We start from the raw sequence: 27,448 nt of genomic DNA, 5'->3' as shown, positions 1-27,448 counted from the left end.
TGCGTGTCTCTTTTATTCTAACTCAGTCTGTGTTTCGGTTCGTTCCGGAGACCGTGGCATCTCTCAGGAAACCAGACCTGCAACACCTTTTACATGAAATGATATAAATAACCTGTTCTATTAAGAAGTGTTTTCAGTAGTTGTACTGTCCTAATGTCACGTTTTGTCTGTCTCTCACACGCAGGATGAAAACTACAGCCATTTGTTTTATTCTGCGTTGCAAACTCCACAAAATAAATAAAGAAATTGAATTGAATAGTATTGAGTAGAAACAATGACAATATTATTATTGGTGGTTTGGAAAGACCTGAATGTAGAACAACTATTTAAATTATTAACAAACGTTAATTTTTCCATTGTTTTTTACATTTCACCCAATTATAGATACAAAAAAGAGAAGCATTCATTAAAGCAGAAGATCTCGTTGATATTCTGACAATCAAACCTTGCCTGATAAGCAGAGGGTAATAACCTCAACAGTTTCCATATAGCCAGCCAATCGCAAGGCTTCTTTTTTTATGTGTGTGTGCTTGTGTGTGGGTGTTTGTGTGTGTTAGTCTGTGTCTGTATGTGTAGTTTCAAATGTCTTACTCCGCAACGGATAATCACAATGAGCTGGATGTATATCTTTCTACCCATCGCCTGGGGTAAAATATGAACATTTGAATTTCTACTTAGCAGTAGGCCAGTTGCATAATAGGCCTATTATCTTGTTTAAAAAGAAACATAAATATAGATTCATGTTCATTGATTCAACTCCATTTTACCCATGTGTCTTTCTTCATTCTGACTCATAATCTATGTTTTTAATTCAAGGTGCTGTTGTGTCCTCTTACACCGTAGTGGAGCTGTACGTGAGACCAGGAGAAACCGTTACTGTACCTTGTGACTGTAAACTCTCATCTGGTGAAACTATTGTTTGGTACAGGAACTGTTCTCATGAAAATCAGCCCCCACTTATTCTGACAATGCAGGAATTAGAGGAGAATAAGGACTCCAAATTATCCAATCTAAGTGGGATGTGGAACCATTCTTCAAAAACATCCACTTTACTGATTACGAACATATCTGATACTCACCTTGGTCTCTACTACTGTCGAATTGAAAAACAGTCTCGGAAAGAGCAAGACCAGAATGATACAAAGTATAAACACAGATGTGGAAATGTTACCACAAGGATTTCATTTGGTAAGTTGACAGCGGTAGATTTTTATAGCAAGGTCAAATTGAAGGAAATTCCCTCATGCTTCAACATTTTTTTCTCTTGAAATTAATATGGAACTACGGCGCTAACGAAGTGACATAAAGACAAAAAAGAAAAAAGATGTACTGGGGACAAACACTGACTATAATTTTGCTAGATCTTGACTTTATTTTGCGAGGACTTGAGTTTATTTTGCGAGATCTTGACTTTGGTTTGCGAGATCTTGTGTTTGTTTTGCAAGCTCTCTAGGTTGATTTGCGAGATTTTGATCCAGCCCCGCCAGACCCACACGCACATTGCACTCTCCACAGCGAAACGCTGCTCTGTGTCCCACTCAGGTGCTTTGTGGCACACACTTATCAAATTCCCACCCTCTCACCATCCCAAGGGCACAACCCCCACCCCGATTGCCAGCCGGTCCCTTGGAGCACAAAAGTAAGTCAGGATCCCGAAAAACAAAGTCAAGATCTCGCAAAACAAAGTCAAGATCTCGCAAAACTAAAATCTGTGTTTGTCACCAGTCCATGGTTTTCCTTTATTTTTTTATGTCACTTCGGTGGCACCGTTAGGAACTGTTATCATAAGTAGGGACAATATGCAACTGTTCTGCATGTCAAGCAAAGAATATTTACTTTTAAAATAAAGGTTCCAAAGAATACCCTTTTTTTATAAATTTCATTAAATCAATTCAACATGTTTTCAAGATGGGCCAATATGCTAATCTGAGATTTGGGTTTCTGCCACTAACTAGAGTTACAAGTTCTACCCTAACCATTAAAATTCCTTCTCATTTTTATCTTCAGATATAAGTGTAGGTCCTACACTGAAGGACATTGGTAAGACATCCTTTCTTGTTGTGACGGATATCAACTGTTAGAATAGGTATATAGTGGCAAGAGAGCCTATATATTCATTAAATATGTATAACTGGATTTTTTATTTATTGTTCTTTTAATTTATATATATATATATATATATATTCGTGCTGTCAAGCAATTCAAATATTTAATCGCGATTAATGGCATTAATGCCATAGTTAACTCAAGATTAATCGCAAATGTTTTTTCTATGCTAAATATCCCTTGATTTCTTTGTCCCATTAATTTTTCTAATTTTAATGCTCTTATCAACATTGAGAAGTGCATCGGCTTGCCTTGCGCAAATGTTTTTTTATTGATAACAACATTGGCATATACAGGACGATACAAAAAAAAAGCCTATAGTGCAATTAAACGATGAACATACAAATATACTCCCTTGATCATAGCAGTCGGGCTGCTGCTTCTTTGTTTTGAGCCAAAGAAAAAAAAAGAGATATTTTTTTAAAATAAAAGAATTGCGTTAATCGCGCGATAAAAAAATTAACGCCGTTTTTAATTGGTTTGCGTTAACGGCGTTAATAACATGTTAAACTGACAGCACTAATATATATATATACATATATATATATATATATATATATATATATATATATATATATATATATATATATATATATATATATATGATGCTTTTGCAGCAGGTTTTGGGGACTCTGCTGCTCCAGACTGTAGACAGTGCTGGATGCTGCTGGTCATCTTGTGTCCCTCCTCTGCTCTTCTCCTCTCCCTCCTCTCATCCTTCGTCGTCTACCTCTGTTGCAGAAGGAAAGGTATTGTATATATCTCTGTTAACTGTCATCTTCTGCATCTTGAGAACACCTCAAGATGCAGCTGTTCAATTGACAGCAACTGCTCGTCTTCTGTTTGAGCAATAACTGTCTCCCTGTGCTGGTTTTGTGGAGATATAATGACTCATGTCTGTGTTTCTTTAAGATGAATCCCTCCATGTTGCTCAGACACCACCCAGCAGTAGAGATATAACATCAATCAGGAACCAGGTAACGTGTAGTTCATATACTTACGTACATTTGTGATGTATTGATAGGGGACAGTTTGGGGTACATTTGCATGTTATGGTAGAGCGCTGTACGAAGGTGTTTACTGAAGGCTGAATCAACATCAACGGACCTAATGTTCAGCGATAGTCAGGTTTTATAAGAGGCAGGAAGAGAAGTACAATAAGCAGAGCTACATGTGGTTCTTTAAGAGTCAAGAGTAGCTGCTTCCTGTAGAGTCGCCTCATAAGGACACACTTAAGCAGTGATCCATCATTTGATTTGAGACGGGAAACCAATGATTATGCTGATGATATTATGGTATAGCAAATTGTACATTATGTTGATGATGCAATGGTTTAGCAGAGATAATGATGTAATAGTAATATTAATAGTTTTATCCGTCCCTCTCAGGATGAAGATGGCCTGTTTTATGCTACACTGGATATCCCTCTACGTTCTCAGAGACCTAAAAAGAAGAGAGTCCAACCCTCAGAGTTCAGCACCTACTCAGCCATCAGTACTAAGAGGATGTGACCATGACCAAGTCTTTTAATACAAATTCAAAGTACTCTACTTTCTCAATGTGACCTTATCTTTGTGCTGTCAAGAGGAGGAATATTTTCCACTTCAGTCTCAAGAAAATGCAAACATGTCATAAAGTAAAGCTTGTTCGGAAGAATGTTTAAATACCGTTTGCATATTGTTAGTCAATGGTGCAAATCTAATAATGCTTTTTTGGCTATGTTCATTCACTAGATTATTAGATATTGTTTGTTATTTGTTGGTTACTATGCAGTAAGTATATGCAGGAAATTTAGAAAGGCCTCTGTTTGTATAAGGTTATGATCTTGAACTATTTAAAGCTATTCTGCGTAGGTTGTAATGTTTGCTTGGCAGTCTCTAATCCATGTCTTACAATTAGGACACTGGCAGCACCTTTAATATCCCATGAACACGTCGTTACAGCAAAAATACGGTAACATTTTTCAATAAGGCTACAATTTTTCACCATTATTTAACATTAGTTATTGCAGTAATACAGTGAATAAGGGCTTAATTTATACACTATTGAATCTATAAATAAAGTGATATGGGAAAATAATGGGATTTCTTCAACCTGTACCCAACATTACAATCATTTTGGTTCTAAGGGACTAATGCAAGCAACGGTTTTTGACAGTATTGAGCGAGACGGCAAACCGTAAAAAGGTTTACCGTCTTGATCCGTTTGTTATTGTGTTAAATCAAGTCTTATTTGAGGATAAGTCTCACAAGAGTTTAGTTATTGCAAAAAGAGAACGGCGGATACGTGAGGGAGAGTTGGAGAGAAGATGTAGATTAGTGTTATCTAAAAGATTTGGTGAGTTGAGATGTAATGACGATAGGGAAATTCCCTGCAACAACAAGATTTCAGAGTTCTACTTCAGCGAGACAATATAACAAACAGACCGGATGAAGTTAATGGTAGAGAAAAATGTTTTATCTCTGTAGGGTTCCTCTCCATAATGTTGTAAGCCATGTGTAGCAGTCAGTGGCAAAAACAGCCCTTTTTGAGAACATACGTTGAGGGGCGCTGTTGCCCAAAAGGATAGCCTTGGGGCCTGTCTCGCAGATTACAGCAGGAGCTTCTTGCTCGATACTGGACATATTTTCAACTATTTTCTCCTCGACCTAAAATTATCAGAAAAAAGGGTCCAAATGGAGAAAAAAAAAAATTTAGGTTGGTGAATTAGGCCTAACTCCTATGCGGCTGGAACAATCTTTCATTCAAGTTGACACATCTTAAGTTTTCAACGATGTACAAGGGTGGGGCAATATCATCCTGTCTTATTGCACATTAAGAGCCTAAGAAAACTGCCAAATGATAGTTAGCAATATGACGTTTATTCATCAGGGCTGTTGTAAAATGCAAGAGGTCTGCTAATTCAGTGACTGCATAGACTGCTATGGAAGCATATATGTAGCAAAATTCAAATGGCAATGCAATTTGCAATTCAATAAGTAAATACGTTATGCAATTGACAATGCATTATGCAATATCATAATGTAATTTGTAAATACGTTATTCAAAGTGTATTTTAATATGCAAAGTGACAATGCAATCCTCAATTACATTTGCAAAAGTTATAACAATAAAAATACAATAACATTTTGACAAATTCTTTGAGTTCCTTTATTCAAATTGAAAAGCTATAGCGTCCCCGTGATTGCAAACCACTTCGCCACGCTCCGTGTGTTGCGATATTCAAATGACATTTCAATCCGCAAAACGGAATCCAAAGAGGAAATCCAAAGAGGAATCCAAAAAGTCAATATGCAAAGTGGCAAACGTATCAGCCAATCAGCGTCTGGGCGGGAACTACGTCACTTTCTATTGTGTCTGACTTTTTTATGTGTGGGGGGAGGGAGTTCCAGAGCCTGGGTGGGTGCTGAACAGCTGAATGGCCGGGCACCCATTCGTAATGAGTCGGGATGTGGGGATACATAGTAGTCCAGCAGAGGTTGAGCGGAGGGAGCGGGAGGGAGTGTATTCTTGGAGGAGGTCCCAGAGGTAACTGGGGGCTAGGTTGGAGAGCTTTGTAGGTGAGGAGTGGGTGGAGACGGTGGGTCTCCCGACCCTATGTTTCGCACCCAGTACCTGTAGCACTTGGGAAATCTTTGTGTTTACCACACTGGCGTCAAAACCTACCAGTGAGGATAAGTCGTCTATCCTATCTCCCAGAACACGCACTCTATCTACTGCATCTGTGTCTTCAACACGATTGTTCTCCACATCATCGGCCAAACTTCGGAGCGTATCAATAATCTCCATTGGCGACCATGGACCTGACACATACGAACTAGAAATGAACAAGGAAATTACGAGCAAGTGACGTAGATCCCGCCCAGACGCTGATTGGCTGATACGTTTAACCCTTTGCATATTGACTTTTTGGATTCCTCTTTGGATTCCCTCTTTGGATTCCGTTTTGGATTCCGTTTTGCGGATTGAAATGTCATTTGAATATCGCAACACACGGAGCGTGGCGAAGTGGATTGCAATCACGGGTACGCTATAGCTTTTCAATTTGTATAAAGGAACTCAAAGAATTTGACAATGTTATTCTATTTGTATTGTTATAACTTTTGCAAATTTAATTGAGGATTGCATTGTCACTTTGCATGTTAAAATACACTTTGAATAACGTATTTACAAATTACATTCTAAAATTGCATAATGAATTGTCAAATGCATAACGTAATTCCAAATTGCATTGCCATTTGAATTTTGCTACATATATGCTTCCATAGACTGCAGCAAGTGGTGTGTTTTTCAGCTACAGGATGCTGTTGTGGTTTTCCTGTCTTCTTCTCGTCAGTTTATTGTGAGCATGTAACGTGTAGTTTCATTTGGTCACATTCGTACTAAACTAATAGTGGCATTTGCCATGGAGACTAAAATAACAGAGTAAACAAATCAAAGACTTGCAGCCATCTGCCAAGCAACACAACGACATCTGCAAGGTCCCCACTCAGGTTAATCAGTGGAGGTTTAATTGACCTTTATGCAAACAATCTATAATCCAGGTCATATAAAATAATATACATGCTCATTCATTTGTTTGTGTCATCAGCTACTCCAGCAGATAAGGTGAACAGCTGAAGGGACTCCCCCTATTTAGTTGGACCTGAATCAGGTCAACTTTCACCATGAGGGAGACATTGTGGGCCGTTCTCCCAAATATCCCACCGTTTCACAGCTTCTGTCAATGAAAATAATGAACATATTGTCAGAAATTAACAAACACTGAAGCCTTTCGAACACGGAGGTTTAACATGTTAAATGAAATGACTTGACATGGATCGAATCAGGCTCTTACTGATTTGTCCGGGTCCATCCGTTTTTGCTGGGATTCCACTTCAGATGTTACAGACAAAGACCAGCTGAAATTCATTATGCGATATTTAACTCATCATGCTATTGATATCAATAACGGCAGAGGCCAGTGTTATGCTATGCCGCAAACATGTCCGGCGTTTACAAATAATTAACCCTTTGGTTGAGTGAGTGCCTGCGCTGCACACACACTCAATTTTAATGGGGATTAAAAGTGTTAACTGATGTCTCAAGGCAGCAGTTAACAATGTCAATGTGCCTGAGCCAAGACAGACACTGTTCAATTTAGAAAAATGTAACACTTCAGTAACAAACAACCGATTTGAGAGACAGCCGTCTGGTACTTGAACACTAACAGTTGCCTGTCTGACCCCTTTCTCAATGCCCCAAGTGACAGTCCCCACCATGCAGGAAGGGGGAAGGATATTGGTGGGTAACCTTGGAGCAGAACCAGGGTCAAAATGCCGAGACAGAGCATCGGGCTTGATGTTCTTCGAGAGAGTTTCTTGGAAAATTATGGACAGGGGTAAACCTTGTTATCCGTCATGGACTGCTGAGAGAGGAGGCGTCAACCTCCACAATGAACCCCTGATGGGGATTTTCAATCTATAATTGAAAATTGAACTTTTGTATTGGACTCCAGATAATAGGAATCAATCTTGATGTCTAAATGTCTTAAACCACCTTTTCTTAGTTGTTCGCACTTGTGTTTTGGCACTTCTTTTTTATACATTCTTCCTTTCTCCATTGGTGAAATATATTGGTCCGTAGATGGTACCTGTTAAAGGATTTTGTTCAAGGTAAAAAAATAATAGGATCCTAATGGTATTCAGTTGCCATGAAGAGACACATACATGGGCAGAAAATATCACTGTCCAAAATGTGCAGTTTTTAGTTTATTGTTATAGCTCCACCAATTGCCCAATCTTGATTAACTTTGGAGCAATTCATCTGAACACATGTGCCTTTAAGAAAACCAAGTTGTATAATGATTGGGTTAGGTAAACCCTGCTTTCAGCTCCTTAAATTCTATTGGACCAGTTTGGGCTCTGGCGGCCATGTTGTTTGGTCAATTGACTCCATCTTATCCTGAGCAGTTAGAACTTTTGACCGCAAAAGTCCCAAAGTTGCTCTCACTCAAATAAAACAATCCGTCTTCGAACTATTGTAATTGTAGTCAGGGGTCACACCCATTTTCCCCTAGGTCATAATTGAAAATGTGTGGATGTCCAGAATCTAGCTTGATGTCGAAATAACCATTTTAGTCCATTAATGTTCTAGACCACACCATAAGCGCACTGGTACAGAGAGGAATCCACCCCCCCCCCCCCCAAAAAAAATCTAAACATAATAATATTAAAATACTATATATAAGTGCTCAAATAATGAATGGTTCAAAAACACGACGATCTTGGCTCCATGTTGTTACCTTTTAGTCATATTGGCTTTGTTTTCTGTTCCGTGTATTTGTGGCACCCTGGGTTCAGGATAGTTATGCTGCTTTTCCACTGCATGGTACCAGCTCGACACGACTCGACTCGACGCAGCTCGCATTTTTTGCGTTTCCACCGCGAATACATGGTATCTGGTACCTGAAGTGGCTGCTTTTTCTAGTACCGCCTCGCTCTAGGTTCCAAGCGGCTGAGCCGATGCTAAAAGGTGACGTCGGCAGACGGCCGGCCACTGATTGGCCAGAGAGTGTGACGAAGTCACGAGAGCGACATGGCAACCATGCTGGTAACAGCCATAGCAGCGCCGCAGCCAACATATTCCACTTCTTCAACATGCCAGCTAATAATAGTAATGTTATCGATGTCCTCCATTGTTGTTATGTGGGTTCTGTCCATGTGTGGGTTGCGCAGGTGTTGTTTGCGTCGCGTACAAAAAAACGTCACGGCCCTTTCGCGCAGCCGACCCCGCCCACGTCCAGGAGGTACTATTTGCGGTGGAAAACGACCCGTGCTGCTACCGTGTCGAGTCGTGTCGAGTCGAGTCGCGTCGCGTCGAGCTACATGTGCGGTGGAAAAGCGGCATTAGTAGTTCGGCTGAGTTCAACCAGTTTCTGTTAGGTTGGTTGTAAATGCACCAGCCATTCCACTAGGGGGCAGCAGCGCTATGGTACGTATCACCAGAGCGCGAAGAAGTAGAATGGATCGCGAGTTCTGAATGAAAGACGTTCATGCGAACTGTTGCAAAAAACGGAATGTGTTTTGTCTGTTACAGGTGAGCTGGTGTTAGTTGTGTGCACAATGATGCTATCAGTTAATAGAATGTAATATAACATGTAAAGGTTAATTATGCCGTTTGTTAGACTCGATGTGTTTGCGGACTACTCATTGGCGCGTAGTAGTAGGTTATGCTGCTATCCATTTGGCTGGTACGCTGGTACGAACGACGAGCTTCAGCGAGAACGTGACGTATTTCACTTGCTCCAGCCTTCCAGTTTGCCATTTGTGTTTCTTTCGAGCCACGAGGGGGAGTAGTAGCAGGCTAGTCATCATTAGCAACATAGCCTCTTTAGCAAACCAGCTTGAAAACAAAACTTTACATTGAATTGCACACAAAGCAAGACCGTGCAATGCATATATTGGTGACCGGATTAAAGCAGTAATGAAGTCAAGTGTGTAAGAGGTTTTAAAAACGACATTAAAACCACCAACGTGGTACAAATACAAAGAAAATACATCTCATCCCCCATTAACTATGGGCGCCGCCATCTTCTTTGCGAGTTGTACAGCTCTGCTCGCTCTACTTTGAAAGCGACGAGATACTACGACCAAAAGGGGGCGTGCCTCAGTGAAATGCCGCAAGAAAGCTGGGAGATTTGCGACTTTACCACTTCGTAAATCCAAATGGATAGCAGCATTAGCCGATGTTTCCCTCCAGTAAGGTCACGTGACCACGCAAGGGGATCGTACTGTTGTGTTTTATGAACAAAGTAGAATGTATCGCGAGTTCTGAATGAAAGACGTTCATTGCGAACTGTTGCCAAAAACGGAATGTGTTTTGTCTGTTACAGAAAACATGATCAAATAAATCGATTGTGAGACCAAGAAATCAACCTCATCATTGAGCCTGTTACATATTGTCTTGCCAGCCTGCTTTTCCTCAGTGTCCGTCTATGCATGGACCTTTGTGCTTGGGTCAGCCACCTTACAATATCCGGTGATGTCCGGTGATGTTAATGTTTACCCTTAACCTTTGTGCTCTGGCCAGCTGTCCCACCATCCTCAGTGGCATCTAAATGTAAACCCTTTTCTATGGGTAACCGGCCTAACCTCCTCAGAGTCAATCAAAATTTTAACCTTGGTGCTTGGGTAAACCAGTCACAAGGGAGATCCTTTTGTGCACTCTTCTGCTTGATGAGAACACAGGCATCTCTGTGTCTTGGGTAAACATTACCTGATTTGATTATTGACATCTGCAATGGGGGGAACTGTATAAATAGCTCTGTCAAACTGTATTCTGGACTCACTCTGCTAGAGAGGAGTCGTATGAATGCATTAAACCTAGGTTCATGGTCTACAAGTATTGTGTGCTTTTTGCATTTAGAAATGTCATCTGTCCTAGACGCAACATTTGTTAAAGGAAATGTCCACGTCAGGGGGAGAATGTTTCGAGCAGAACTGTAAAAAACTGACAGTGAACCGAGCACAGGTGGTATGTGGTGGTCTGAGTGAGTCCATGAAACCATTGCATTTTAAGCGTCATCTTACAAACGAACAAGCAGCCTTCTCATTAGTCTTATAACAATCATAGGCTTTTTCAAAAAGGGTGTTGGTATGCAATCGTTAAATGTGCCCCCTGCATGAGCTGAGCATAGCTGAATACAGCTGCAGGCCTATGCTACTTTATTTTGTTATATTTTATCTTTATATTTTACATCGGTCATAATGGTGGTACTTGGGGAGACAAATATTTTCTGAGGTGGTACGTGGTATAAAAAGTTTGAGAACCACAGTGCTAGAGGATTTTGAACTCAATCAAAAAACCTAATATCCTTATGGGATTTTGTGTTTTTTCCAAAATTCTAAGTGGTGGGAAATCTTTCGGAATCAGAGGTTATTGAGGCAGATTTGTTCACTATGAGGAGATACATTTGGGCATGACTTTAACACCGCCTACCAGGGGTGTGCCAAAAAATAGATTCATATAAGAATCGCGATTCTCATTTACTACGATTCAGAATCGACATAAAATGGCCCAAAAATCGATTTAATTTCAAAACTTTTCTCCTTTTTTTTTAAAGCTACTGAGACATATTAATGTTTTGTGCAACAGTTGTGTTCCACATGATATTTTTGCTACAGCAACATTCCTGTGAAATGAAAATGTATCTTGTTCAACTGTACCATTTTTATTATACAGAACCACTTTTCTTTTGTTCCAACTTATTTTATAGCTTATAGCTATAGCTTCTTAGAGTAGCAGTTGTGGTCCACACACATTCGAAAAGGCACTTTCCTTAGAATTTAAAAGGCAGCATGTTTAACTGCACTATTTTTCTTATAGAGGCTTTTATTTTTTGTTACTTAAGCAATATGTGATATTGCTTTTATGCAACAGTTGCAAAAATTCCATCTAAGCATGGATAAATGTTTAAACCGTAATTAATGTGAAAAAAGACACTTTAATGTCTCAATTTTTCATTCTGTCTTGCAAAGCAGACTGGAGAAGATCATGAGGATCCTTTGCACACCTAGGGCCCTATTTTAACGGTCTGAAACGCAAGTGGGAAGCGCAAGTAGCTTTGTGGGCGGTTCTACGGCGCTATCGCTATTTTACAGGCGGATAAATGACACTTGCGTCGCGGCGCAAGTGTCAAAAGGGTTGGTCTGAAGCAGCCTAGTTACCCGTAGGTGTGGTTTGGGCGTAACGTCCAACAAACCAATGAGAGTGCCAGCTCCCATCCCCTTTAAGAGCCATGAGCGCATTTGAATCGGACGAGTTGATATTTTGACAGCGCGTCTGCAGTCTCCGATGAGACAGATGCACATGAATTTAAAACTGCAAATGGCTCAGTTTATTGCCAAATAATATGGCCTAATTCACACATGGAATAAGGGGTTTTCTTCCGCAACTTCAGAAATACTGAGTCCTCAAATAAATTTCGGCAAAGAAAACGTAGGCCTATATGATATAACATATGATATGCGGTAACTGTGGTTCTATTTAATGATATACGCAATACATTATAAACATTGTTTCTTATCAGTATTGTATGCTATCCTAATATGCATGTGTCCCCGCGGTAATAGACATTGCCATTGATTGTATTATGCGTTACGTGTTTAGTTTGCGTGTGTTTAAACAGAGCACACACGCGCGCCCGCATTCTTTCATTCTTTTTAGCACTCACTCGCAGTAAAAACAATGTTTTTCACAATCAAATACTCATCAATCCTAAAAGTTATGGGCATGTAGGCCTACACGATGTCTCTGTCAAGAAAATATGTGTTTGCTGTACGGTGGTTGCAGATGCATTGATTTAAAAGTACAACTTATTACCGCTGCATCAGCTGTTCTTTCCCAAATAATTTACCAAGAATGTGCGGCTAGGTAGATGGGAGAAGCGAAGTGTATGCGCGAGGTGCACAAAAAGCAATCCGTATGCATCGCATGCGCATGTATGCATGCGCCCTTAAAATAGCATCTGAACAACGCGCCACTGACTTTAAACCAGGTATTTCCTGGTCAGTAGCGCAATGGTATTCAGAAACGGCAAAATACCGTTTGCGCCAGAACACGCCTCCTCCTTCCGCCGAACCGCCCCTTGGGGCGCATGATCAATCCCTAATTTACCGGCGAGTGGCGGTGGTGGGAAAAGAACGCTCTGCGCCAGTTGTAAACTAGCAACGACACATGCGCCAGTGACTAAGTCACTTGCGCCGGATGTAAGATAGGGCCCCTATAGTTTGAAGCAGAAACCATTATGAATCAAATCGATTTTGAATCGAAAATCGATTTTGAATCGAAAATCGATTTTGAATCGAATCGTAGCCCCAAAAATCGGAATCGAATCGTGAGATAGTAAAAGATTCCCACCCCTACCGCCTACCCACTGCACGGAAGGCGTGGCTGTCGGATGGGGGAGTAGTCTTTGCAGAGGCATACGCGATTTGATTGGATGACGGATCCGTCGCCACCTGAAAAGTTGAAAATTGTTCAACTTTCTTGACGGAGCCGATGGATCCAACGGAATGGATGGATCAACAATGCATTGCGGCTCCGCTCCATTCAAAGTCAATGGGATCCGTCAACGGAGGGAGGCAGTGGGCAAGAGGCGTAAGTCAGAGCGGCCAGGAGATATGCATGTTCAAAGTTTGCATTTTCAAATGTTTGCTGTATCACCCTAGACTGGGTACCACCAGCCCATTCTGCCGGCGATTTGAATTCGCCCTGGAGAAGGGTCTGGAGAGGAGCAATACATTTCTTTCTGCTTCCGATACGCTTTTGCGGGAGCCAATCACCAAGCTGGCTTTTCCCCCTGGCGCGCTATTGGCTGGTTTAACCCAATGACAACAGGGAAGCGGCGGCAAGCAGCCAATTGTGTACGGAGTAATTTGAACTAGGCCAGTTGATCACGCCTCTTGTGCTTAACAAAATGCATGTTTCAGATTGAGCATGCGTTGCCTTGCCCCACATAACGTAATGCATTCTGGGATAAAAACTTCAGACATGCTGGTGATACCTTCCCTATGTGACATGTCAACTGGCTTTAAAAACTCGCGGGAGCTGCAGGCTAACTCCCTCCGTCTGCTTTTCTGTGCATATGGTCTAAAATAAATGTGGACATAAGCCACTCCCCTCAACATATCAAAACGTTGCCCTAGTTGGTTGGAATTACCACGTGGAATTTCCCACGTGAGAAATTACAGAACTCCTTTCAAAGGGGCGTGCCCTCTCCCAAACTATGCTTATTAAATATAGACGACTTTGTGAACTTTCACTTCGTCACTCATAATGTTCATTTTTTAGGAGGGAAATGTGCTTCATACAGTTTTCAATGAAACTACAGTTGGCGAACAAAATCCCTTGGCTGCACTGGGCGGGCCATCTTCTTTTTCAAACAACGAGAAGTGCACCTGTGTCCAACTTGACATGGTGGGAACTTGACGTGTTTCTGACTAGTTCAGGCAGATCTACTCTAGTCTCGTGCATGCATGCGCTCAAATGCAGGTGATCTGAAATGCAGCCAATGACAGCAGCCTCCCCAGACCAACATGCAATCTATGATTGAGCTTGGTCTGGCAATAGCCAGGATAATAGCACCCCCCCTTTGACTCAATCAGTGTAATATTTTTATTACAGTGTTCATCTTTAGTCACCACTTTTTGCAGTGTAGGTGTTTCTGGCAGAATAATGATAATAAAAACACTAACAAATACAAAAGGTTGCCTTGCACTTTGTGCTTGGTCCCTTAACAAAGGCTAAGGTTGCGTTTCCAATGTCAAAAGTGAGCGTCATCCGGACTGAGCAGTACTCATCTCACAGTACTCCTCCGTTGGGGTACTGAGGCGACTGAAAGGGTGCCGGCAAGTTCGAGCTACACACGCCATCCGTTAATTGGTCAGCAGAATTGTCACTGCCGTGCGACAGGGGGATAATAACAAACAATCATAGTACCCGCAACGGCCATAGCTTCGTTTATTGAAGAAAATGTCTCGCAAAAGTTTGCCGTCCTTCTTGGATGTCCTACATTGTTGCTCTTTGTTCATTGTGCGTTTTCTTCTTTTGCCTTTGATTTATTAGCAGGCTACACTGTTGGTGTGATCCAGATGCCTCGGACACCAGCCTTCCGAGTTGCACTTGTGTTGTCATTTCCGGTCTCGGAGCACTTATAGTGTTCCCGGTCGTTGTTTGTTTTGTGATTGTATCATGAAATTGGCTAGTCGTTGTTTATTGTTAGCTGCATTGGGGCTCTTTAGCAAACCAGCTCAAAAACAAACAACACAAGTTTGCATTGTATTGCACACACAGCAAGACCGTGCAATGCATACATTTGTGACCGGAATCAAGTAGCAATGTAATCAAGTATGTACAATTATTTAAAGTCAACATTTAAACGACCAACGTGGTACAAATACAAAGAAAATAAATCTCTTCACGGGCGCAGCCATATTTGTTGAGAGCGTCATCACCCAACTCGGAAGGCTGGTGTCCGAGGCATGTGGATCACACCATGTGTCGGGATGCTTTGAGTTCACAATGCCGCGGTTAGCGCCATCTGGCTTAAACCCGCCCTACCATAAGGATACTGTCGGCGGTGGAAACGCGTGCCGTCATTTAGCTGGACTATACCGCACCCTCACTACTGGGCGTGCTTGGTCTGACTCTGAAGCGTGACCGCCAGTGGAAAAGCGCCATAAGAAGAACAAGTGTGTACAAGAACAAGTGGAGTGCTGCAAACAGCACTCACCTAATTAACTATCTGATTTGAAACTCAGAGCGTATAAAACTGTATCCTACTACGCAGGGGCGCCGCTAGGGATTTTGGGCCCCATGAAAAGAACAGTATAATAATTTCTGTATTATAATTTCATCATCATTAGGGGCCTCTCTGGGCCCCCCTCCATCATGGGCCCCTAGAATCCGTCTCCTTTACCCCCCCTTTTCGGCGCCCCTGCTACTACGTGATTGCATGACCAGTTCACTCCTATGGATACAAGTGCTGCTTGCAGCTTATAATACTGACTGTTTACAGGTTCAATGCTGTCTACATGTAAATATAACCAAATTATGTTCCATTTTCAGCTTTTGTTTGATTTGATTTTGTGATGTATGTATTATGAATATTTCATAATATGTTTATAATATGAAATATGTAAGAAAAGGTTTTCTTTAGGTCAAGTTGGTAAAAAGAATGGTCTTTCACTATAGGTCATAATTTTGCTCTCAGTGATACGAACATGAATCAGCTGTGATGGAGGTTCACAGTGAAGGGACAGTGGAAATAGTAGTTTAATGTGTCACGCTCTACTGAAGAGACTGGCAGATTTGAACCCGAAAGCACGACTCAGAGACAAGCAAATACAATGAAGTTCAGTCTTTACTTCGTCAAGCGAAACAACGGGGCGGGGCGGAGAACGTAGTCGGGGACAGGCAGGATCGGGAAACCGGGACAGGCGACAGGCGAACGAGGATCCAGAGGGACGAGGCGGGGAACGTAGTCGGGGACAGGCAGGATCGGGAAACCGGGACAGAAGACAGGGGAACGAGGATCCAGAAGGACGAGGCGGGGAACGAAGTCGGGGACAGGCAGGATCGGGAAACCGGGAACAGGAGACAGGCGAATTGCTGGAGAGACTTGCATGAACCAAACAAAAAAAAGACAATCTGGCACCAGGTGAACAGTGTTCAGCTAACTTATAGGCTCCACTAATCACCTGATGCAGCCCAGCTGCGAGGGTGAAAGAGGCGTGGCAGACAGACCGTGACAAAATTGAGTCAATTGGTATGGCGAATAATAATGATCTTTTGAGGCTTTGAGGCTACATCGAAACTCTGCCGTCAGAGAGTTGGACTCTGAGTAATGGGTGGACCTGAAAGCCATTGACGTCAACGCAGCAATCCTACGTGATATTGTAGTTTTGCATTTTGCGTCAAAAGTCCACATCGTTTCTGCAACTTATAAATTAAGCCCTAAATGTTGTCTCCAGGGGCCTCCATGTTTATGTCTGTGTGTGCTGCATTGGACACCTATGTTTTTGAACAGCCAAACAGTACAATCTGATTAGGCATGCAGTTTGACTGAAGCCTTAATGACATCACAAGTGGGAGTGTCTACCTTGATATATGATGGACAGATAATGGCGCTTTTCCACCGGCAGGCACGCTTCAGACCCAGCACGCCGATTCTGTCGACCAATCAACGGACGGCGTGTGTGGCTCGAACTTGCCGGCACCCTTTCAGGAGTCTCAGTACCCCAACGGAGAAGTGCTGAGAGACGAGTACAACTTAATACGGCTGAGTCCGGATCAAGCCCACTTTTGGCAGTGGCAATGCGACCCGTGCCGCACTTTTGCAGACTGAACCGACCCGCACCCTCCGGTGGAAATGCGCCATAAGTCTCAGATGCTACAGTCTACTGGGTAGGCTTGTAGACTGATGTATCCAAAATACATCTGAGTGGACACTCCCACTTGTTATGTCACTAAAGGATGGTTCAGACTACACGATTCTCAGATATTCCTCCAAGATAAAAGACCCAGGAAATCGGGCTTTGTCTTGTCGGAAGAGTGGCCACACTGCACGACTCGAGGGTGCGATGCTCCAGAATCTTTACTTTGTATCAATCACGATAGGCACAGCAACAACGCAGCAATAACGTGTCGATAACAATGGATCCCGAGTTCCTATACTAGGCATCATGATGGCGGTCCTCTGCATAGTGCAGTGAAGTCTACTTAGTAGAGAAGCGGATGACCTGTAATGTCTTCCGCACCCGCTGCTTAATATCAATAATCCACCCGCCATCCACCCAAAGCAATGTTTTTTTCAACAATTGATACCCGCACCTGCCCCATCATCAGGCTATTCAATTAGTTTTGAATGGGGGCCGGTTGGTGGAAATCCAGAATGAGGGGCCAGAAAAAAATGCCTAAAATTGATGAGCATCACATCAATAGCTACAGATACTGTAAAACACTACAACGACATAGGAGTGCATATATTTTCTTTATTTTATCAAATAAAGACCAAACAATCCCTATTTGATTAACGTCATAGGCTGCCTGTTAGTGTTTAACAATCTTATCAGTTCAGGAAAAGACAATAGGTAAACTCTGCAACAACTTATCAAATGACATAGTTATAGGTTAACTCAAGAGTGCAACAGCTTATCAAAATACAGGTAGTAATAACAGCTTATCAAAATACAGGTAGGCCTAGGTTTACTCAAGAGTGCCACAGCTTATCAAAATACATGGTAATAGATTACTTTAAGTGCAACAGTCTTTTCAAAAACAATCCTTATTTAATAAACATAGGCTGACTTATAGTGTTAACTGGCATGCAGTGACCCACTTGGTCAAATGTGCCATCTAATGAGAGAAATTACATTTCTTGATTTAGCAAGAGCAGTGAAATCGGGAGTATATGACGTCATGGCAATATGCATACAGTGGTGCAGGTGCTCGGCAGTGAGGGATGCGCGATTACTAGTTTTAATGGCATCCATGTGTGAGAATGCGGATTCGCACTCGTAAGTTGATCCAAACATAGTGAGGACAAAAAGCGCAAGACGCCTTGAATTAGGGAATTTCTGGTGGCTGACTTCACGAGTCCAGAACTTTTCTGAAGCTGCCAGCTGTAATGACTGTCGCAGGTCAGCTGATGACTGAATGTCAATGAGTTCCAGTTGTAAACATGCCTCGTTTAAAGACACAACCAGCTCCTTTGCTTTCACTGCAAACTCCCCCACAACGTCTACACAGAAGGGGTCGTTCACAAATCTCATCACTTCAGTGGGGAAACTGAAATTTTCAAACCTTTTTGCAAAGTTGGTTTTCAATACATTTATCAATCCTGTCATTGCCTCAGTGGTTTGTAGACCTGCAGTGCGCAATGCTGGGAAAAGTTGCGCCACTGTTTTATCTCTGCCCTGCAGCTCCGTATTGAGTAGGGTTCAGGTGGTTAAAGACGTCGCTCAAAAATCAAACGGCTGCGTGAAACTCTGCATTATCCATTAGACACAGAAAAGTGTGAGCTTTTTTCTGCTTTGAATTACGGGGAAACATCAGGATCTCTTCCTTAAATTTGTAAAATCATTATAACGCATTCCCTGGCGGAAAAGGCGGTGCTGTAAGCTAGACGTAGAACGAATTAAGTTAAAAATTGCCATGACAGTCCATGGTCTCTTTTAACTCCAACCATTTAGTTTTGCACACAGGAGGCTTTGGTGGATAAGACAATGCAGCGATCTCTGCTGTGGCGCCACATCTGCCAACCTAGCGGACAGTCCCCGTGTCCTGCCCGACATCGCCGGCGCACCGTCCGTAACCAGCATATTGATACGCTCCAACCTCAACAGGTTCTCTCTGAAGAATGAAATTACTTTTGCGAAAAGTATCTCACCTGTCATTTGTCCATCCAGTGGAATTAATCCAAGTATACCCTCACAAAAGCACTCGCCATCAAAAAATCAAACATAGAGTCACAGCTGTGCTACATCGCTGCTGTCGGTTGATTCATCAACAGCTAGCGACATCACCTCCGCTTTTTTGAGTTTGTCCAAAAGAGTCTCAAAAACATCTGATGCAAGGGTCTCTACTCTCCTTCATGTTGACGTGTCAGAGATGGGAATTTTCTTGATTGAATCAATCACGCTGTTTCGGGTTTTCTCATCTGTAACCACCTCCTCGATTGATGCAAGCATACACTCTTTGACGGTCTCAGCATCTGTAAACAGCCTTTTCTTTTCGCCTAATGTCCAGGCGACTCGTAGTGATGCTGATGTTGCTCTCTCTTGTTCTGAACAAGGGTTAGGGTTCGGCGTCTCTGTTCATAGCATGAAGTTAGCCCCAAAATCTTCTGGCGGCGAGCATCAGAGCCCAGTGGGAAAGTGGTGTCGAAGTTAGCATGATTTATCTTAAAATGCCTTCTCAGTTCTTTACACACCAATATACACTCGCTGCAGAGTAAACACACAGGCTTCCCAGTGGCAAATCCAAACAAATACTTCTGTGTCCATTCGCTATTGAATTGTCGGTTTTCTGAGTAAACTTTGCGCTTTTTCAGAGTAGAAAGCGACATTGTGTTGATTCAACCAGGCAGAATGATCATCAAAACATTAGGCGCGAATTTCGAAGCGGAGCGTGCCAAGCAGTTGAGAGGAGCAATGCAAAATCTCACAAAGAAGAGCTTAGTGGGAGCGTGCGGGGAGGATTGTTGTGGCCGCGCGCCTTGCGGAGCAAGTCTACGCAGTGCTGCACGGAGATGATAGAGGGCAGTTCATATCGGCCCCTATAAGGCCAGCAGTTAAAAAATAATATTTATTTTTTTCACTAAAAGGGCCAGTAAATATTCCTCCGCGGGCCGGGCCCGGGGGCTGCCAATTGAATAGCCCTGCATTAGTGTGACTAGACGTCCCAGTTTTGTGGGGACAGTCACGATTTTGATTTGCGTGTGTGTCCCGGCAAAAGCTTGTCGGCATGCTAAAATGTTACACCACTATGAAATGTCCGCTGTTGTCAGCGATTACATAGCCACCATGGTCTTCTTATAACTCGATCATAAACTAAAAGCCACATAGAAAGAATAAAGCATCCAGCATATGATTTCAACAATGTGTTTTTTGTGCTTTACTAGTAAACACTGCCCGTGAACTCCAGCTGTTGGCGGGATTCCGTCGCACAACTGGGTGCGGGGTTCCCTCCATGTCAATAATGGATGTGTCATTGCGATTCCCCTTAAATTCTGGCATGCCAAATTTTTCATCGTGGGGTTTTCGAATGGCGCAGATGAAAAAATCACAGATCGCAAGCATGCCACATTACAAGAACTCGTCTCGTCGCCGACTTTTCAAAATCGTGTACGATTCGCAAATTTGTCTGCGACGAAGGAATCAGGGCAAAATCAGTCTGAAGTCGTGTAGTCTGAACCAGCCATTAGTCACAGGGCAGGTCCGATTTTGAAACGGCTTGCAATGGCTAAATACACTCACACCTGGTGGTTAAATAGGGTGAAATAAACAGAGAAAACGGGCGGGAAGGAAGGAGCGGGAAGACAGTGAAGGAGCGGGAAGACAGTGAAGGAGCCCGGCGGTGTGCGAGGCGAAGTAATGCGGTTGCATGCTGGTTTTTCCGTTTTGTTTTGTTAGATAAGTTTATTACCAAGTTAAGTTTAGTACCAAGTTGTACCAGTCAATCTGGTACTGTTTTGCATCAACTCGGTCGCTAAGAAAAGAGGCCCATGTGATTATTGCGAACACACACTCACACACTTTAGGGCAGGGCTATTCAAGCTCCTTAACAAGTGGGCCGAAAAGGAAAACCACTGGGGGTTCATTGGCCACACAGAGTAAAACTACGTGAATGCATCGCTACAAATAAATCGTATTTAAAGTAGTGTTAACTTAATATATATAATACTACTACATGGAATAAACTTGTCTGGGATCTGTGTGTGTGCCATGGAATATGTGTGTCATCAACTTGTATTGGAGCAAAATCCGTGGCCATATCAGAGAAATTGTCCTGTTTCCGTGAGGATTCCACGGATTTTGAGTTAAGCGTCCGTGGTCATTGCAAGGCTTCCTGTGAGACCAGGTTGCATTGTTCACCCCTTACATTAATTGATATAAACACGCTGTTTTATGTGTGTGTGTGCTCAGTAGTTGTACTGTCCTAATGTCACGTTGTGTTTGTCTCTCACACACAGGATGAAAACTATAGCCGTATATTTTATGCTGTGTTGAATCTCACAGCTTCTTCGTTTGCGAGTGGGCTTTGAGAGGCGGATTGGTTAGAGTTCCTCCCTCCACAACACACACAGCCCAACGCACACACATAGACTCACTCAACAACAAACACAGTCGCACACAGAAACACAAATGAATTGAATGAGTTGTGTTTCATGGTATTTTGATGCCTTGAAATTAGTGTAACTTGGATTAATGTACATGTTACACAGAAAACATTGAAATATGCATTTGTATATTGTTTTATACCCAAAAGTAACCTGTCTGTTATATGTTTTGATAAAATGTATAAACAAATCAATAAAATCCAAAGATTTTGCATGGCAGTTTATTTAAAACTTTCATACCTGATTTGAGTCAGTAAAAAAAAGAAGTTGAGGTCATATATCTCCTATATTAAATCCATTATTGTAAGAATAAAACTGAGTAATATTTGCTGCCAGCCTTTGCAGGATGTTGTTATGAAGAGACACCGTCTGAATACAACAGTGTCAGTACAGCTATAGCTTTTCACCGTGGATGGTTCTCGCATGTATGAAGTTAAAAACACAACTAGGAAGTTAAGGAAAACTAGGAACTGGGTGAAGCGTTCTGGAAGCTGATGTCCTGAGTTCTACTTCCTGAGTCAGGTGTTGTCGGATAAACTCTGGGGTCTTTGGTGGCTGGAGTTGGTACAGAGTCAAGATGTGGAAAAATGAGTGGTCAGTTGTTGCTATTTCTATCTTAATCATCTCTTTTGATACAATATATATATCGAAAAATATCCATACATACATACGTAGGCATTGACAGATCAATTTGCACTATGTAGCTTTCAAACTACAAGGCCCATCCTTTAGTCAATTAATCCAGGAATATTTTCCCTAAAAAAAACGTTCATTCTGTTTCACTCTTGTTCCCCTCTGTGGGAAAATCTATAAATATGGATACAACTCAAGCCCCTAGAGGTTGGAAAATATAGCGAATGCCCATATTGTAGGTTTAACTCATGGAAAGTCAATGTAGACTGGTAAATATTGGTCAAAAGATCTAAACAGGATGAGTTTGCTGTGCTACCTTTATTTCTGCAGTGGAGGTAGACGACCGAGGTTGAGAGGAGGGAGAGGAGAAGAGCAGAGGATGGATTCAGGATGACCAGCAGCATCCAGCACTGTCCACAGTCTGGAGCAGCAGGACCGGCTGTGAAACATGGAGACAAGATGGTTTTAAAATATATCCACAGATATGGACTTTTAAAGGATATTTCAAGGAATTCATTTGGTAAGTTGACCCTGTGTTGATTTTCACAGCAATGTCTAATTGTAAGTAAGGGAAATTGGCCTTGAATAATTGAACTCTTATTTATTGGAGGGACAACATGCAATTGGGCTGAATTTCAGAAAACAATATTTACTTTCATAAGTATTCATAAAAAAGTGTCAATAGAATATCATTTGAGTCTATCAAGAAAATCAATTCAACATGTTTTCAAGATGGGACACTATGCTAATCTGAGATATTTGTGCCAATTATTAGTTATAATTTCTACCCTTTACATTACAATTACAATAAATGTCCTGCAATGTTATCTTCAGATATAAGTGTAAGACAATGGTAAAAAATGTTTCACTGTTATATAAATTGTAACTAGATGCTGTTCACATATGTTTCATTGATTATTAATTGATAGTTCCATTACATTCTAAATGTACAGTTGCTCATTTGTGACGACATGCAGCAATAGTAGGTTGGTTTATACAGTGGTAGATTGTGAAAAGGTAAAACCCCAGTGATTTCATTTCATATTGTCTCCCTATATATATATATATATATATATATATATATAGTACTAGTTGGCCAGTGGGTGTGGGGTTTCCATGCCACCAAGTTAAACGATGAAACAACACAACACAGAGCAGTTCAAATGGGTGATGGTTTATTTACCTAGTAAATCAAAACCACCAGGGTGGGAAAAGGGTCATCCACCTCTGCTAAGGTAACATCCGTATTCCTAATCAGTTCACTACATTCCGCCTATATCTTCCTCTTAGGCGTAACGTGCTTCCAGGCGATCACACAGATCCTGCCTGACCTTTGCTAGCCCTAGCTTTCCCCTAGCTCTGGCTTGTGGTAGCCTACTCTTTCTTTAAAAGCAAGCACTCTAGCTTAATGGCCTTCAGGCCTGCCTCGTTAATTGGAGGAAGTCCATGTAAGGCTTGGGGGTGGAGCCAGCAGGTTGCCAAATGTCTCCTTCCAATCCCCAATCCCCTCACTCCTCCCTGGCGTCTGCCACAATATATATACAGATATATATATGATGCCTTTCCTGCTGGTGTTGGGGACTCTGCTGCTCCAGACTGTGGAAGGTGCTGGTCATCCTGTGTCCCTCCTCTGCTCTTCTTCCTCCCTCCTCTCATCCTTGGTCATCTACAATGGACATGCGCTACCTGTCAAGGAAAGGTACTGTTAACAGTCATCTTCTGTATCTTGAGGACACCGTTGATACATATTGTCTTCCGTAGAAGCAGCAACTGTCTCCCTTTACTGGTTTTGTGGCCTTATAATGACTGTTTGTGTTTCTTTAATATGAAAACCTCCATGTTGTCAGGGAACACCCAGCAGTAATAATAATAATAATAATTCATTGAATTTATTTAGCGCTTTTCTAGACACTCAAAGACGCCTACAGTGAAGGGGGGGGGGGGGGGGGGGGACCTCACTAACCACCACCAGTATGTAGCACCCATTTGGGTGATGCACGGCAGCCAATCGGCGCCAGAACGCTCACCACACACCAGCTTGAGGTGGAGAGTGAGGGATGAGGTGGAGAGAGAGGGAAAAGAACATTTAACACTACTATGGACCACATGTCAACCCTATCGACCACATTTAAACCCTATCGACTACATTTAAACCCTATCGACCACATTTAAACCCTATCGACCACATTTAAACACTATCGACCACATTTAAACACTATCGACCACATTCAAACACTATCGACCACATTTAAACACTAACGACCATAATTAAACACTATCGACCACATTCAAACTCTATCGACCACATTTAAACACTATCGACCACATTTAAACACTATCGACCACATTCAAACACTATCGACCACATTCAAACACTATCGACCACATTTAAACACTATCGACCACATTCAAACACTATCGACCACATTTAAACATGTAAACCCTATCGACCACATTTTTACCAGTAGAGATGTAGCATCAATCAGGAACCAGGTAACGTATAGTTCATATGCTTAAGTACAGCTATTATGTAATGGTAGAGGACAGTATTGAGTACATTTACATGTTATGATGGAGCGGTTGTTATAAGACGCAGGAAAAGAAATTCATTCATCAGAGCTTCAGGTGGTTCTTTAAAAGTCAAGAGTAGCTGCTTTCTGTAGAGGTGCCTCATAAGGGTGTATCAAGGGAGACACACTTTAACAGTGTTCAACGCCGTTTCTATGGACAACATCATGTGTTAAGACCACCAGTGGTTTGTGTTTTTCAGCTACAGGATGCTGCCGTGGTTTCCTGTGTACTTCTCATCAGTATATTTGAGCATGTTCTCAGGTTCAATGTTGTCGACTACATTTAAATACATCTCAATTATGTTTCATTTTCAGCTTTTGATTGATTTTATTTAGTAATGTATTTATTCAGTATGTTTGGCAATATGTTTATGATATGCAATATGTTAGAAAATGTTTTCTTTGGGCAGAGTTGGAAAAAATAATGGAACACTTCTTATTATTCCGGTGAATTTGAAAGGTACCATCATATTATTTAGTAACCTTGAACACATTGCACATTAGTGCAGTAATGCATCATACTAATTTATTAATAACAGACCTGATCTTATGAACACAAAAACCAGCAACTACCAAAACAAATTGCTTGAATGTCTTCTTGGAATAAAAAGCTGAAAATGCTTTTTACTGTACTTCAGCTCGAAGTGCTGCAGCTGCCGCTGTGTCGGAGGCTAAGCAGCGGGTGTGGGAGAAGTTCGGAGAGGCCATGGAGAAGAACTTTCGGTCGGCACCAAAGTGTTTCTGGAAGACTATCCGGCACCTCAGGAGGGGGAAAAAGGGAACCATCCAAGCTGTGTACAGTAAGGATGGGACTCTGTTGAACTCCACTGAGGAGGTTGTCGGACGTTGGAAGGAACACTTTGAGGAACTCCTGAATCCGAATAACACGCCCTCTATGTTGGAGGCAGAGCTCGAGGTTGATGGTGTTTCGTCGTCAATTTCCCTGGTGGAGGTCACTGAGGTAGTCAAACATCTCCGCAGTGGCAAAGCCCCAGGGATTGATGAGATCCAGCCAGAAATGCTAAAGGCTCTGGATGTTGAGGGGCTGTCATGGTTGACACGCCTATTCAACACCGGGGTGGTGGTTCCCCTGTTCAAAAAGGGGGACCAGAGAGTGTGTGCCAATTACCGGGGTATCACACTTCTCAGCCTCCCTGGTAAAGTCTACTCCAAGGTGCTGGAAAGGAGGGTTCGGCCGATCGTCGAACCTCAGATTGAAGAGGAACAATGCGGTTTTCGCCCCGGACGTGGAACTACGGACCGGCTCGTCACACTCGCAAGGATCCTGGAGGGGGCCTGGGAGTATGCCCATCCGGTCTACATGTGTTTTGTGGATCTGGAGAAGGCGTATGACCGGGTCCCCCAGGAGAAACTGTGGGAGGTGCTGCGGGAGTATGGGGTAAGGGGGTCTCTCCTCAGGGCCATCCAATCTCTGTACTCCCAAGGCGAGAGCTGTGTTCGCGTCCTCGGCAGCCAGTCAGTTTCGTTCTCAGTGGGTGCTGGTCTCCGCCAGGGCTGCGCCTTGTCACCAATCCTGTTTGTGATATACATGGACAGGATATCGAGGCGTAGTCGTGGTAGGGAGGGGTTGCAGTTCAGTGGTCTGAGGATCTCGTCACTGCTTTTTGCAGATGATGTGGTCCTCATTGGATCATCGGCCTGTGACCTTCAGCACTCACTGGATCGGCTGGCGGCCGAGTGTGAAGAGGCTGGGATGAGGATCGGCACCGCTAAATCTGAGGCCATGACTCTTAGCAGGAAACCGGTGGATTGCTTACTCCGGGTAGGAAATGAGTCCTTAGCCCAAGTGAAGGAGTTCAAGTACCTCGGGGTCTTGTTCGCGAGTGAGGGTACTATGGAGCGTGAGATTGGCCGGAGAATCGGAGCAGCGGGGGCGGTATTGCGTTCGCTTTACCGCACCGTTGTTACGAAAAGAGAGCTGAGCCGCAAGGCAAAGCTCTCGATCTACCGGTCGGTCTTCGTTCCTATCCTCACCTTTGGTCATGAGGGTTGGGTGATGACCGAAAGGACGAGATCGCGGGTACAAGCGGCCGAGATGAGTTTTCTCAGAAGGGTGGCTGGCGTCTCCCTTAGGGATAGGGTGAGAAGCTCAGCCATCCGTGAGGAACTCGGATTAGAGCCGCTGCTCCTTTACTTAGAAAGGAGTCAGCTGAGGTGGTTCGGGCATCTTGCAAGGATGCCCACTGGGCGCCTGCCTTGGGAGGTGTTTCAGGCACGTCCAGTGGGGAGGAGACCTCGGGGAAGACCCAGGACTAGGTGGAGAGATTCTATCTCAACACTGGCCTGGGAACGCCTCGGGATCCCCCCGTCAGTGCTGGTCAATGTGGCCTGGGAAAGGGAAGTCTGGGGCCCCCGGCTTGAGCTGCTCCCCCCGCGACCCGACCCCGGGTAAGCGGACGAAGATGAGATGAGATGTACTTTAATTGTGTGCAAAGCATTTTTTTCGATTTCATTAAATGTAAGAATCCCTTGATGTAGGAAGGAACACAACGATCCTAGGAGCGCCACACAGCAAGAGGCCCTGGTGGTGTCCTGTCTGTGTAGTATAACTGCATCTTTCCACTAGATGTCAGGCTTTTCTTTACGAGGCCAGTTTGACCAGCAATGGCTTAAAAGGCCCCTGTTAAACTACCAGGTGAGTGGGATTTGCTATTAGAAGACGTTCAAAATCTACACTTCCCTGGGACTCTGGCATCGTTTACTCTGGAGGCAAAACTGGGCAAGAATCGCATTGATC

The 27,448-nt window shown here is 42.8% G+C and overlaps 1 protein-coding gene and 1 long non-coding RNA gene across 3 annotated transcripts; both read left to right on the top strand.

Annotated features, from left to right (window-relative positions):
- The first annotated feature begins 563 nt into the window (after positions 1-563).
- Positions 564-4,273, top strand: LOC115540565 (uncharacterized). 2 transcript variants are annotated; one of them, XM_030351977.1, is made up of 6 exons: positions 564-647; positions 817-1,188; positions 2,008-2,040; positions 2,727-2,855; positions 3,019-3,083; positions 3,495-4,273. In XM_030351977.1, exons 1-6 carry the CDS (start codon positions 569-571, stop codon positions 3,615-3,617), a joined length of 801 nt encoding a protein of 266 aa, XP_030207837.1. In that variant the 5' UTR covers positions 564-568; the 3' UTR covers positions 3,618-4,273. The 2 variants fall into 2 exon arrangements, with proteins under 2 accessions (XP_030207837.1, XP_030207836.1); XM_030351976.1 differs by having other exon boundaries at positions 2,724-2,855.
- A 13,415-nt stretch (positions 4,274-17,688) lies between these two features.
- On the top strand, positions 17,689-19,483 carry LOC115541135 (uncharacterized). Its single transcript, XR_003976277.1, has 2 exons — positions 17,689-17,738; positions 19,442-19,483. It is a non-coding gene; the product is annotated as an uncharacterized LOC115541135 (long non-coding RNA).
- Positions 19,484-27,448: the final 7,965 nt, after the last annotated feature.

Source organism: Gadus morhua, chromosome 3 (genome assembly GCF_902167405.1).
Source record: "Gadus morhua chromosome 3, gadMor3.0, whole genome shotgun sequence".
Classification (NCBI taxonomy): Eukaryota; Metazoa; Chordata; class Actinopteri; order Gadiformes; family Gadidae; genus Gadus; species Gadus morhua.
The sequence above is the reverse complement of the archived record's forward strand: the minus strand, read 5'-3'. Positions and strand labels throughout refer to the sequence as shown.